The following is a 14,180-nucleotide window of genomic DNA, read 5'->3' on the forward strand; positions in this document are numbered from 1 at the left end:
GGTTTTTCAGGACACTGCGAGGGTGGACCAGGCAACTGGCATAACATTTAGCTATGTCCAATTTTTACCCACTGTGCCGGTCTCCTTATTTCCTGTGTTAGAATTACTTGTAATTACCGCCGGTCTCCAGAGAAGTTTTCTGGCGGGGTGTGTTGCACAAATTCCCTTGTTATTGTTATGAGAATGCAGCGACCTCATTTGGCTCCAGAGTTGAAAAGTTCTACTTTTGCTGCCTATAGTATCAGCTCGATCCCATTACAACGGAGTGGAAGCTTGCGGAGAGCCCACGCCCGGGCAGGCCAACGACAGGGGCAGACGTTTTTAAAATCGAGCTTTTCCGCTGGGTTCCCCGTTCCTGGCGACCGTGGTCTTCTCGAGTTGCAGCTGAAAACCCCTGCAACCTTCAGGAGCCAGAAAAGCCGCTCTCGGCGGCAGAGCGGGAGAGCGCTTAGAAATACTTACAAAGACTCGGGGCGGAAGAGGAGAGAGAAATGAGAAGCAACCATAGAAGGCCAGCGACGGGGTGGAATTGGGACCGAGGGGGTGGGTTGAGGGAGGGAGGAAAAATTAGCGGAACGGGAAGCGCAGAACAGAACACATAAAAGAAAGTGCCAACTAGTGAAAATCCTGCAAAAGGATGGGTCGGCGGGGGGGCGGGGGGCGACGACTGGGGAGCGGTTTAGAAAAATAGCAATTAGTACAGCTAAAAATAAAGGCCAATTTAGAGACAAAGCCAGATACACGAGGAGAAAAAGAAGCCTCGCCAGAAAGACAATTCCTTGCAAACCAAATGCTCAAGAACATGGGGCTGACACCCCTTCTTGGGCTATTTTGCAGAAGAAATGAGATAATAGATTAGGGAGGAGCGCGCGGCGCTGAGCAGGTGACCGGCGGCGGCAGGAGAAATCAGAACGAGAGCGCAGAGCGGGCCCGAGCTGAGAGCGCAAAAGCCCTGCCGCAAGGGGCGCCACGTGTCCCCAAAGTTATTAGAAGTGTACCCGACCAGGCGGTGTGTGGGGGCAGAGGCATCTCTCCGCGCTGGAACCCAAGAGGTTCCTGCAAAATTCCCCCGAGGTGCGACCCCGGAGTCTCAAGGCCAAGGGGAGAAGGTGCCCGAGTTCCGGGGCCCGCGCGGCGAGGCGCGGCCCGGGAGAGGGCGCCCACCGGCGGCGGCTCGGCTTGCTTGGCGCGCGGGCACCGCGGCCGGGACCCCGGGGACGCCCCACCGGCAGTCGCGGCCATGGGAAAACCCAGTGCCCACGGAGTCGCAGGGCGGACAGGCCCGGGCGCGCGGAGACTCTGGATCCCGGGGGCGAGGAGGCGAAGGCGTGGGCCGCGCCCGGGTTTTGCACAACCGCGAGGCATGGGCTTCCCGGTCTGTGAACCGGAAGGTGACCCCCGCCTGCAGCCTCGCGAAAGCGCGTGGAGCCACGAAGCGCGGTGCGCCCGGGGTGCCCTGCCTGTTCCTGGGAGCTGCAGGGAGAGGGCGGGGGACTGGGATGGACGCTGGAGTTGGGAGCGGGGCGGGGCGGGGCCCAGGGCAGCTTCTTTGGCGAGTCCCGCGAAGCTGCGAGGGGGCCCCGAGACGCGCGAACCGCCTGAAGCAGGGTTCCAAAATCCCGGGCGGCGTGGGCTCCTTGCAGGCGAGAGCGCTCCATCCCGAGCTCGGGGACGCATCCCGACGTTTGGGAGTCTCCCGGGTCCGCCCTGGCCCGGGCGGGACCGTGGGGCCCCTGGCTGGGCGAGTGGGTGGGCGGGCAGGGCGCACCGAGCGCGCCACGCGGCGCCTGGCGGGGAGGAGGGCGGCGGGTCGGGGGCCGGGCGCGCCGGGGCGGTACTGAGGCGGCTCCTCCTCCTCGGCCTCCTCCTCCTCTCCTTCCTCCGGCTCAGCCGCTGCGCCGCCCGGCTGCTCCTCCTTCCTCCCCCGGGCGCCCGCGGCGATGTTTAACCGCGCGGTGAGCCGGCTCAGCAGGAAGCGGCCGCCGTCAGGTAAGCGGCTCCCGGGGCCCGTGGGCTGGGGATCGGGGCGCCCCGAGGGACTGCGAGGAACCGCCCCGGCCGGCGCTGCCCGCCTGGGGCATCCTACCCTCCCTCCTGGACTCGGGCGCGGCTTGGCGATGCCGCCCCGACGGGAGCCCCGGCTGACCGCGCCACTTCTCCCCGCCTGATCCAGCGTCTCTTGCGGTCCCAGCCGCGGCGGGAGCGCAGAGCCCCGAGAGGCACCCCGGGGAGGAAGTTTGGCCAAAAGGGGAAATAACAGCAGTTTTCATTTTAGTGATGGTCTGGGAGAAAAAGGAGATCCAAAACACCCCTAAACTTTGGAGGTAGTATGGGTTCTAGATTCCGAAAGCAGAACGTCGCGCGGGGTCCCCCCCTTCCTGAGTTCTCCGCCTCCGCTGCGGGCGCTGGTGCAAATGATGGCCGCGCGCGCCCAGAGGAGGCACGGCTGGACCCCGCGCATCCGACTGGCACCTGGGCCTGGGCTGCCGGGCGCCCTCAGTCCTGCGCGGCGGAGACGAGCTGTGGGGCCGCCACGGAGGGCGAACACCAGGGTGGAGAAGTAACTGGCGCCAGGGAGGCAGTGACATTACAGAGGATTATGCTTGGCTGTCACAGTGGACCAGCCTGAGCCATAATTTGGAGCAATTTGATGGGATAAAGAACCCACGGTGAAGATGAAATTGTGCCCTTGATTCCAACTATCTTACCCTTTGTGTTCATATCAATAGCCGAGGCCCCTTGAGTGCTTAAAGTGGGCCCGGGTCTGTATTCACCCGGGTCTGTGAATTCTCTCTTCACTGCTACGACAACCCTGTGAGATAGGTATTGTTATCATCACTTTCCAGAGGAGGGACCTGAAGCCAGGAGCTGTTAGGTAACTTGCCCCGGTCACTCTTAAGAGTTGATGGAGAATCTTTGAAACCCTGGTTGGCCTGACTCTGGAGTCCAGAGGTTTTTCTGCCGCCTCCCGCTCCAGGAGTGACTCCTGCACAGTGCTAAGAATCTGTAGTGTTGGTCTGTGTCCTTTCTTCGCCTAATATGTTTTATGAGGAACGTTGTGGTTAAGAGGATGGTCTGGAACCGGACTGGCTGGGTCTGAATCCCACCTCCACCGCTTACTAGCTGTGGAACCTCTCTGTGTCTTTGCAGATAACGTCTGCAACATGGGAATAAAATAGTCACCCCTCTTCAAGCACTTCAGTGGAGCTGGTTTCCCCTCCATCAAATTAAGCAAATCATTGCACTTAATATCTCTAATAAAGTAGAGTTTCCACTGTAATAAAGTAGGACTTCGTAGCGTTATTGTAAGGAGCTTCTATTAATGTTAGTGGTCCTGTAAACCTTGCCGTGTTTCCTGTGGGTCAGAGAGCCCCTTGTGGGTGTGCGTTTTAGCCATTGCCTGTCGTTGGGTATTCACAGGCCTATGGACAGCTGGGCAGAATGGTTCCCACCCTGAGTCTATCATTCAGCGACCTTGGGCAAGTTACTCAACCTCTGAGCCAATTGCTAAATTATTGGGAAATTTGGAAACTGGTTGCTCTATCATAGATAGCTTGAAATTGACTATCGCTGAATAGTTACACCGTGGAAATCAGCAAACGCTAAGAATCAAGCTTTTTTTCTTTTTTCCTAGGAGAGCTGGTTTACCAGCTCACCTCTGCATCCATTTTCCCATCTGTAAAGTGGGTTTCGTAGAGTTGTGGAATTAAATACACTAAAACATATGAAGTTCCTAGTACAATGCCTGGCATGTAATACATGAGTAATAATAGTCAGCTGTTGTCTTTTCCCTCTTTTCCTGTTAGAAACAGAGCTGCTGTGAGCTTCCCGGCATGGGTTACTTGGTGCTTTGGATCCTTTTGGGATTGAAGTCTTCCAAATAGAACAGCCACATTATAGGACATACATGATTTTGGGGTGGTGGTGTGTGGAGAGGTTGCACCCCAGAAACACTGGGGCCGTTTTAGGGACACTAGTCGAGTGTATTTCTCCCAGGGCAGCAAATTTTAGGCTGAAACGTGGGGAGGTTGCTGATGGAAAGGTCAGTAGCTCAACGTCATGGATTGGTACTGGATGCCTGGCCCCCAAGAGCCTGATTTCTGTAGGATTTTTAGGTTTAAAGTCTGCCCCTCCATGGGAAAGGACACATGAACCCCTGCCATTTAGTCATCACCACTCAGCAGCGGGAGAAGCAGCCCACTGAGAAAGGGGGAATGTGGCCCCAAGGCGGAGATCCTGGGAAGCTGGCCAAGTGATCCACGGGACCCTGTGCTGAATTTTATTTGAGTGTGGTAATTTTGAATTATTTTTCTTAAAGAGACTCTCTAAGTCGGATCAGCTTCTGGCCCCACAAGAGCTGGATCTGCCCCTGCAGGACCCCTGATTTGGACCTGGCCGCAGTCCTGCCTGCCAGCACCTCTGGCTCTAGAGTCTTCCTGCTTCTCAGCAACATCTTATGGGAGGCAGTGTCTGTCAGCTGAGGGTGTGGAGTTCCTAACCCCTGATTCCACGGTTCTAAGTGCGAGTCCCTTATTTTCCTTTTTGAGGTTTCTCCAAGTGTGTTCACAAACCACGTGGGAGGGGGGAGGAGCCTGATAAAATGCAGCTTTCCAGATCACCCTCCAGACCCAGTGATTCAGTCTGGGGACCCGGGGGGGGGGGGGGGGGCGGGGGAGGGAGAGTAGGCTGCATTTTCAACAAGTCCCCGAGTTGATTGTTATGCCATTGAATTCTGAGGACCCCTGGAAGGATTCTGTCCCCCACCCTGCCCCCGACAGCACCTCGCACTGTTGATGATAGAAGTGGGATGCTGCTCACCTCCAAGCAGAGCCATGGCCACAGCCTTCCACCCGCTGCGACCAGACCGAGGGGTGACCTGTGGGGGGAATCCCCATGCCGCCGGGCAGGCCTCGGCCCTCCCCCCTGGGCCTGTTATACATTATCCCATTAAACCCTTGGGACCAGTTTCAGATTTATGGCTGGGCTTAAGTTTTTATTTAAAGATGACAGTTGACATAGCAATTTAATGTCTTTGTTTTAACAACCCAGCAGCAGGACAGTCTTGGCCGCCTGGGAAACTTTCCCTGCAGAGCGTCACTGGCCAGGGCCTGCGGGTTCAGGAGAGCAGAGCAGGGACAGAAGGCCGGGCCGGGCCACGGGGCACTGTTTTATACAGGTGTGATCAGCCCTTGAGCCAGTGGGTCCATGGTGCCGGCTCTGAAGTCCACCAAGAGCAGCCTGTGGACTGGTGGGTGCAAGGAGCTAATGGTGCTTCATTTGCCTTCACTGACTTTGCATTTGAACTGATGTTGCCTTTCCTCACTGTTAGAAATTTTGGAAACCTCAGCAGGTGCCTGGCTGGGCCACATCCTAGGGCTTCTTGGGTGAACTGAGTCACTTCCCTCCCTGGGGTTGAGTAACCCCTCGGCCCCCTGACACTGGGCTCTGTTTAAACGTGCTGTTTGAATTGTATGTACTAAATTTACTCACCGGTTTCTTCTGCTTCCCGCAGATAGCTCTCCACTGCAGCAGCCTGGGGTGGCAGTAGGGGCAGAGGGGGCCCAGGCAGGCGACGGCAGCAGCTCCTTGATAAGAGCTGTCAGGAGGCGTGCAGTGGAGTGAAACAGTCCCCTGCAGACTTCTGGGGACGAATTTCCCTTCCAAGCAGGTTCCCATTCCTCCAGGGCCCTGCCGATTGCCTGTGGGCCCGCTTTGCTCTCCCCGTGTGCGGCGTCAGGGGCCCCTCATCTGGTCTGCCTTCCCTCGCGGTCCCACGTCCCCGCTCCCCACTCTGCCCCTGGGTGGCTGAACATTCCCACCTCCGTGCCTTCACTCCCGGAGGGTGTCCTCCGTCCTTGGTCCTCCCTGCTCCAGCAGGCCCGCTCTTCCGCTCCTGTTTCCCTCCCTCTCTGCGCCTGAGAGGCACCTGTCCATTTCGGCTCTCCCTGGGCAGCGGCAGAGCCCACCAAAGGGCAGGACTGCCTTGGAGCCTCCCGTGTTGGAAGGGACAGACCAGGGAACTCAAATCTCTGACCCCAGTCCAGAGCTACATGCATGACCTCCCACAGCATCCATCTAGTCACCTTGTTAAAACGGATTTAGAGAACGAAGATAGAGCTGACGACTTTTCTTTCCTTCCTGCCTCGCTTCCACCCTTCTTCCCTCCTTTCCTTTCTTCCTTGCTCCAGTGAGGACATTAAAAACAAACAACGCCACCATCAACTGTCTTTATCATTTCACAAACGAAGGGATGGTTTAACACCCCAAATCGTAGGAAAGACGAAATCTCATGTTAAGGAGTGTCCTGATGCGCAGGAGTCTTCTAGACATCGCTGCTTCCAGGGAGAGGTGCTGCATAGCTGAGGGTCAGAGGCGAGAGGAAGACCTATGCCACTGTGCACCCTTTTGTGTCTCCTGAATTTTCTACATGCAAATAAATACAATTATCTATTTTTAAAAAACAATCCAAGATTGTCCTTGCTCTGTCAACACAGCTCACTTGGTAAATATTTCCTTATCCTTATCTCATTTCTTCATGGACCAGGGAAGAAAACTTCATGCCAGCTTTTGGCATTGAGGGCAGATGGCCATCTGGGAACTCCTGGTCTCATCTTCTGAATTAATTTTAAGTTCCGTGAGAAAAAGGGCCCCGCCTTTCATTTCTTGCATCTCTCGCTGCCCTTCGCTTTCCAGGCCCTGCAGCCAGACAGCCTAGGGCTGAATCCCAGCTCGTCCACTTTCTTACTTGCTCCTTTGGAGCAAGTTATTTAACCTCTCTGTGCCTCAGTTTCCTCGTCTGTAAAATGGGCTACCAATGGGCCCAATCTCCCGGAGTTGTTGTGAAGTTGAGATGGAATATGGTAGGTGCTCAACAAATGCCAGTTGCTGTTACAGCCGTCCCCCTCCTCTCTGCCTTGCCCTCCGAACCCCCCATCCGTGAGAAGTCATTTGTCAGTATAGATCTGTACCTGAGTGCCGGATGCTGCTGGCCCCGAGGAAGGCACAGCTCTGACTCTCAAGGAACGCTCAGTCTACTTGACTGATACTGAAGGGAAAAGTCATTTATTTGCTCGAGGTAGGGCCAGGGGAGAGTGAGAGCACATTTCTGCGTGAGTGTCAGGGCCCAGAGGAAGTACTGAGGCTTCTGGAAAGTGAAAAAAAATGATGGCAGGGTCTTCACTTGCGCCCCAGACTCGAGCTCCTGGGTAGTTTTGTTTTTTCTGGGCCTTTGCCTAGAAAGTGAGGATTCCAGGGAGCCTGCGAATAATAGTCCGGCGTTCTTATTTCCTTCCCTCTGGTAGAAACTGGAAACCAGTGGCCATCTGTTGTTTAGTCCGCTCAAAAGAGGATGTTGAGTTTTGTTTTTGCTTTGCACCCAAGGGTGCTCGGGAGCCCCGCAGCCCCCCATCTGTCTCACACAAGACGTCTCTGAGAAGGCAGCGGATTTCTTGGCTGCGTGGGACTCCGCAGTGGACCCCAGAGCATGGACCGTAAGGAGCGGCCCCCAGCCCTGTGGCAGATGTCCTTGGCTCGCCCTCGGCCCGGGCGCTGGGAGGGCGGAGCGGGGGCTGGGGGAGTGTGGCGTGCATGCACAGGTGGCAGGTGACCTTTGGAGGTGCCGCCTGAGTGCTTGGCTCTCTTTGAGGCCTCAGACCGCGTGTGAGAACTGCCCCGATGCCGTTTCTGAGCCGAGCCAACCGGCTGCAACCTGTTTGCCTGCTCTGGTCTTTGATACTTACTATTATGATTATTTTAAAACTTTTTCATTTTTATTATAATTTTATGCTAATGGAAGGTCATGCAAACCTCCCTACCCAGGGAATTGCCTGCCTGAAGGGTAGTTATTCTCAGAAGCTATTCTGAGGAGCCCATAAACACTTAAGTAATGTTTAGATCGAGTGTTTCCATGACCCGGTTTCTCCGGAGCCTGGTCACCAGTTGTAACAAACTGATCCTCTGCTGCTAAGTTGGGATGACCTTTTTGTTTTAATATAATATGTTTGATGTGGTATAAGTGACATGCAGTTTTAAACAAGTTTTGTGGGCTGTGCGCTTTCCTTGAGTATTTTAAAGGAGTACGCTGTGAGTGTGCATGTGCGTGTTGCGTGTGTGGTGTTGTAGCAAAGCTACGTTAGAATTTAGGGTTAACATTTCTGCCTTTTCCTGGGCTTGACCGTTTGGTTTGTTTTCTTTAAAATGTTGTGAATTTTGAGGGTGCTTGAGGATGTCAGTTGACTCTGCTGTTGAGGAAGCTGGATATTGCGATCTGACCAAGATCATCTTGGACGTGGGGAAATTATCTATGCAGGATGGTCACCCAGCCCTTCCTGCAGACTAATAGCAGGAATCCATGCTGTAAGCATTTGGTTCCGATGAGTGTTACAGATGCCTTCTGAGGATGGGTTTTCAAGGAATTAATGTCTGGAGAAGGTCTCTGATAGATATGACATCACAGCATCTATAAATAATGCATTACGCAATATGCTGCAAGCAACCGGCCTCAGCCATCTGCACCGCGATGCTGCGCAGTCATCGGAATAATGGCTTTTACTGAGGTCAGAAACCACATAGAACAGCATAAACATAAATGGAAAGTGTGTGTACACTGTGTCTGCGTGCTAGAGGATTCGGCCCAGTCTTAGGTGAGTTTCTGTCTGTGTGGAATGGGACCCTTGGTTTTCTCAGTCTTTTCCCACAGCGTAACTGTAGTCATTCTCTTCATGGCTGTTGTGTTCTGGCCTCTGTGCATGTAAAGATTGGCAAATATTAAAAATAAAAATGGCAGTAGAACCTTGTGGTATAGAGCACGTGCTCTGGAGCAAGACTGCCTAGGCCTGGACCATGATTCGCCATTTCCTAGCTGGGTGACCCTTGCAAGTTACCGTGCCTCAGTTTCCTCATCTGTGAAGTGGGGATAATGCTAATCACATCAGAGGGTTACTGTGAGAACTAAATGATTTAACCCATAGAAAAAGCTTGGAACAGTACTCAGCACGTTGTAAACAACTCGTGTTAACTTTTACTGTTAGCCAATGACAGATTAATCTGAAGATAAATTTATTGAAAAATAAGTGTTGTGCCTGCAAAAATATGAAGGTCTAAAGTGCTTTAAAGAGCCCAGAAGGTCCAAAAACAGTCTTTTTCATTGCAAAAAATGTTTTGCAGTTGAACTGAACAGCAACAAAAATAAACAGAGCTGGACAAAATTGAAACAAACAATTGTCTGTGGTTCTCACCAACAGCTCCTTATTAACTTGAGCGATTTTAAAGTTGCTACAAAAATGAGTTTAACTTTTTGCCACCTGTGCGTTCCAAACCCATCTTCTTGTGCAATCCATCTAAAATGGAAACTTTTATCAATGAAAAAGGAAAGAAGGGTATGGGACCTTTGTGTCTCCAAGTGCCAGGAGTTGGGAAGCCCGGAACTCTTGGTTTTGCTTTATTCTTAAATTCAGAAGTAAACTTTCTTGCTATGGAGAGAGGTTCTTTCTTTCTCCTGTAAGTTGCTGGGACCGATTGTAACATTTAAAGTGAACTCCGATAGCTTAGCAAGCCGTTACTTGCGTGCCTGGGGGAATAGCGGAAGTCTGAGCAGGAGACCTGAGTAATGGAAATGCCCCGAGTTCAGGGGCAGTCTCTGGGGTGTGGCAAATGGAGGGGAACTCTGCTCAGTCCCTTAGAGGTCAGGGATAATGACTTGGAAAAAGAGAGGCACCATTAAGTGAATGGAGTTTGCAAATGCTGCTCCATCCAGATTTATTTATATTGATGCCAGTCAAGAAGGATTAAGACAAAAAGGCATGGCCAAAAGCCTTAATCAAAATTGAAAGACCATCAGGAAGTCTTGGAAAAATTCAAACCAATGTTTCTGGGAAAAGTGAAAACACGTGACAGATGGAGCGTGGGCAGAAGATTCTTAAAGTAAGTACGGACTATTGGGGCAGAAGGTGGGCAAAAAGGTAAGAAGGAATTTCCCTTTACCCGGGGCACCAAAGCCAGAATCCAGTAACCACGGCTGTGGAAGGTGGCTGCGTCTTGGTGTGCTTTCTGAGCCAGCCCTGAAAATTCTGTGCCCTTCTGTCACAGTGTCAGCTGTAAATGTATTTCATGGCTTTTGATGGTGGGGCCATGGCAGCCTAGGAGAGAATTGAAAGGAAGGGCCATTATTTGAAACTCCTATGTCCCAGGGAGCCCTGGGGTTCGGGGTTCGGTGGAGGTGACCCTGTTGGGCACCATTGCCCTCACACGTAGGTCCCAGTGCTGGTTCCATCCTGCAGTTCCTGAGCTGGGTCACCTTGGGTGGGTCATTTTACCTCCCCGACCTTGATTTCTCAGTCTATAAAATAAGGGAAATAGAGCCGATTAGTGAGTTTTGAGTTGTAAAACGTGTTCAAATGAAAGCTGGCACAGAAACCTAATAGGCAAAATGATTAGAGTGTAAAATAAAGGGTGACGTGAAGTAGCACTTATCTCATGTGGGGCGGGGGGCGGGCAGCCATCTTATCTCTCAGTGAACCAGAAGGTCTGGTTAACCACAGCACTCCTTTGGCTAAATGGGAACCCACCGAGTCTATTTATTTGCGAGACAGAGAGGCAATGAAAACCCAAGTGAGGTTTGGCTTATTATTGAAAAGAAGGTTGAGTTTTGGAATCCTTTCAGGCCAAGGTTGAAAACTTATGGGCAAAGGAGTTGTTCTGCGATGGCAAGAGAAATTTGCGGCTGCCTGAGATCGCTCCTGGAACAGCGAACTTGTGTCTCTACATTTATTTACTTAAGAGAACATCTGCAGGGAAATGGAGTAAACTGTCCAACTGTATTCTCCGAGTGAAGAACAGGAGAGTAAATTAGTGAAAAGCTTGGCAGAATGAACCCTGTTGCAGAAATTTCTGATAATAACGATCTTTTAATTTCACTTATGCTTCGGTGGGAAGAAACTCAGTGTTCAGAAGCTTGCCACTGTAGCATTTGCAGAGAGCAGGGAGCTAACTTAATATCCAGGAACTGGAGATTCACTTTACAGAAGCATCAGGTCCATTTGTGATGTGTGCGAGCGAGTTGCCTTCTCAATTAAAGGAATGGATTTGTCCCAAATAATTCTCTTATATGCTCCATCACCAAGGAGTGTGGAAACACAGTCCCCCGCTGGGCTTCTGGCTTTTGCTTTCTTGAGCCCGTCAGCCACTGAGTGTCTAAAATCTGGGTAGTTTTCCCAGATGCTGGGAACGGAGTCTCAGCTACTTGAGAAGTTAACATGGTGCGTTGACCCCCAGTAGAACGTAAGCGATCGCGGAGGCTGTTACCCTTAAGTCCGGTGTATTCTGATAGAACTTTCCTCCAAAAACATTCTAAGCTGTGTGGCCCCCCTAGCTATTTGCAGCAAGTAATCTTTCTTTTTTCTTCTGTTTTTGTTTTTATTTCATATTAAACCAAATTTCTTTACCATGTTGGCTAAGTCTAGATGTTAGAGATGGGGTGGTGCCAATAGCCTATGATTGGGTTCCAGTGGAGAAAGGTTCTTTCCTCCGCTGAGAGAAGGCAGGCTCTGACTTTGCATTTCTCTGAGAATGGCAGTGTAAATGAACACGGCTCTGTGCCAGGAGCTGTGCAGATGCATGCTGTTTTCTTAACTTGATCAGTCCTGTCCCACTGCTGCTCTGATTGTCACCCAGCACATCATAACTTAGTGCATTGCAGCAAGTAATCTTTATAAGACTTTTACACTTTTTCCTTTTAAAGGGATTTGCTTGCCGATTTCTTAATTAAAAGCTTATGTTCTTCTAGATTCAAACTTTTCTTTATAGAAATATGTCTCTACTTTAAAAAAAAAGGCAATGAGAAAAAGTATTAGCTATAAAACTCATTCACTGGATAGATCGTTGTTTTAAGGGAGGGGAGAGAGGAACCAAGGTTTGTTGAGAGTCTCCTGTCAGCTTGTAGGTCCTGAGTGCTTTCTCTTTTAATCCTTGGGATGACCCGAAAGATAGGGACTTATCCATCGTACACAGAATTTTGCCCATGGTCATACAGCTTGAATTGGCCACACTAGGCTTGGAATCTGGGCCCACCTGAAGTGACATTCCACGGTTTTTGCTTGATTCCGGGAAGGGGCCAAATTCTGTAGACTGAGGAGTATTTCTGTTGTCACGTCCTCCCTCAGGCAAGTCGCCAAAGTGTGTTAGTCAGAGGTGCCCTGTCCCCTTTCCTTTAGTCCAGAGGCTCTTTAGGTGTCTGAGTGAGAGAGTGCAGCAGATGTGCAGGAACAAAGAGCCATGCATTCATTCCCTCTACACACATAGTCACAGGGTGATGCCAGCCCTACTGGAGCCTGAGGCAAAAGGAAAAATCTGTTTATTTAAAACTTTGATATTTTTGCTCATTATGGATTGTTTTTTTTAAGATTGGCACCTGAGCTAACACCTGTTGCCAATCGTTTTTTTTTATTCTCCCCAAAGCCCCCCAGTACCTAGTTGTATACTCTGGTTGTGCTATGTGGGACACCGTCTCAGCATGTCCTGACCAGCAGAGCCATGTCCGTGCCCAAGATCCGAACCGGTGGAACCCTGGGCCACCAAAGCAGAGCGCGCGAACTTAACCACTCGGCCAGGGGGCGGCCCCCACTATGGAATTTTCTTGCATTAATTTTGATTTTTCAAAATATTGCATGAAAATATTTATCTTGATGCCTGAGTTTTTTGGCAGCCCCCTTCCATGTTGCACCTGCAGCCAGTCCCTCCCTCTCCCCACGCTAGGCCCGCCCCTTGTACATACTTTTACTTATGCGCCAGGCAATGAGCTACATGCTGGACAAGCAAGATCAAGATATACAGGAGCTTTCAGACTCGTGAGGGCCAGTCATGCAAACAGTGACAACACAGCATGACCGTTGTAAGACTGCACAAAGTGTAATGGGGAAGGAGTCCCTGTTGAGTCCTGGTCCCTGGGAGGAGGGTTTGAGTGAGACTGAGGGCTGCCTTCGAGTTGGCGAGTGGACATGTGGGTGGGGGAAGGATGTATGGGGAGTGTTGGGAAGTGACATGTCCCTTCCCGGCTCTGAGCCTCAGTTTTCCTCATCTGTAAAATGGAGGGAATGGTAGCGCTTACTTCATAAAGTTGTTGTCAGGACTAGAATGAGTTCACTGTGTTAAGTGTCTCAAATATATTGGGGCACGTAACTGAATATATATTAGCCACAGTGGTGATGCTGATGCTGATGACCATTATAGGCAGCTATTTTTAAATGACCGGATCTTGGGGCCACATCCACAGTCTGATTTTGCTTTGCAGACATCCACGACAGCGATGGGAGTCCCAGCAGCAGCCACCAGAACCCCAAGAGCACAGCCAAGTGGGCGGCCTCTCTGGAGAATCTGCTCGAAGACCCAGAAGGCGTGAAAAGATTTAGGGTTTGCCTTTTTCCTTGTTGACTGGGATTGATGCAACACGTGAGGAAGTTTAGGTGCCTGGTGGGGGGAGACACAGGCCAGTTTCTAACACTCTCTGTCCCACCTCGAGAATAAGAACTTCTCACCTGTCAAGTTCAAGAGGGAAAGGCTTTCCCTGGTCCCACGGACCAGCACTGAGGGGCGTACACAGACCGTTTCTGTTTTTTATATAGTTGGGGGGTGGGGGATGATGGGGCAGTGGTCCCATGCTCATTGGCAGAATCTACAAAGGATTCCCAGCTCTGGGATACCCGGGAGGGGTGGTCTGGCTCCCTCTGATGTGAAGGTTTGTCCTCTTGTGTGTCAGGGATGCTCAGGATGCATTGTTAGCAGAGTGAGAGAGGCTGGACAACAGCTGGCACAGTGAAGTTGAACTCCAAGAGGAGAGCTGACGGATGGGGAGATGTTGGCGCTGCCTAGCCATAGTTTTTTTGGCCAGCAGACACCCCACATGTGAATTTCAAGAATGCCCTGTGTCTGCCTGAGTCCCGCCGACTCCTGTCTTGAAGTCTTGGGTCAGGGCTGGGCTAAGTGCTCTCCGGGTGCCTCCCGGTTGCAGCCCCCAGGGAGGGGGTCGGGGGCAGGGCAACCAACATCCCTAGACACCACGCCACTGTGAGCCCTGTCTGGGTCTCAGGGAGGACACCTTTGTGTGCACAGCTGAATAGCAGGCTGTGCCACTAACCCCCCAACAGTGCCAAAAGAAAAAACACACCTCCAACTTAAAATAGTTTTCA

General features: G+C 51.6%; 1 protein-coding gene across 3 annotated transcripts in view; it reads left to right on the forward strand.

The window, feature by feature from the left end:
• Positions 1-1,773: 1,773 nt before the first annotated feature.
• RGS10 (regulator of G protein signaling 10) overlaps positions 1,774-14,180 on the forward strand; it is a 35,486-nt gene continuing 23,079 nt past the window's right edge. The window contains exons 1-2 of one of the 3 annotated variants that reach the window (XM_008525621.2): positions 1,774-1,989; positions 13,286-13,404. In XM_008525621.2, coding sequence (XP_008523843.1) covers positions 1,941-1,989; positions 13,286-13,404 — 168 coding nt within the window. In that variant the 5' untranslated portion in view covers positions 1,774-1,940. Of the gene's footprint in view, positions 1,990-7,234; positions 7,491-8,060; positions 8,643-13,285; positions 13,405-14,180 lie in introns of those variants that run through there. The other 2 variants (XM_008525635.2, XM_008525611.2) reach the window with 2 other exon arrangements.

The sequence above is a fragment of the Equus przewalskii genome, chromosome 1, assembly GCF_037783145.1.
Source record: "Equus przewalskii isolate Varuska chromosome 1, EquPr2, whole genome shotgun sequence".
NCBI classification, from domain to species: domain Eukaryota; kingdom Metazoa; phylum Chordata; class Mammalia; order Perissodactyla; family Equidae; genus Equus; species Equus przewalskii.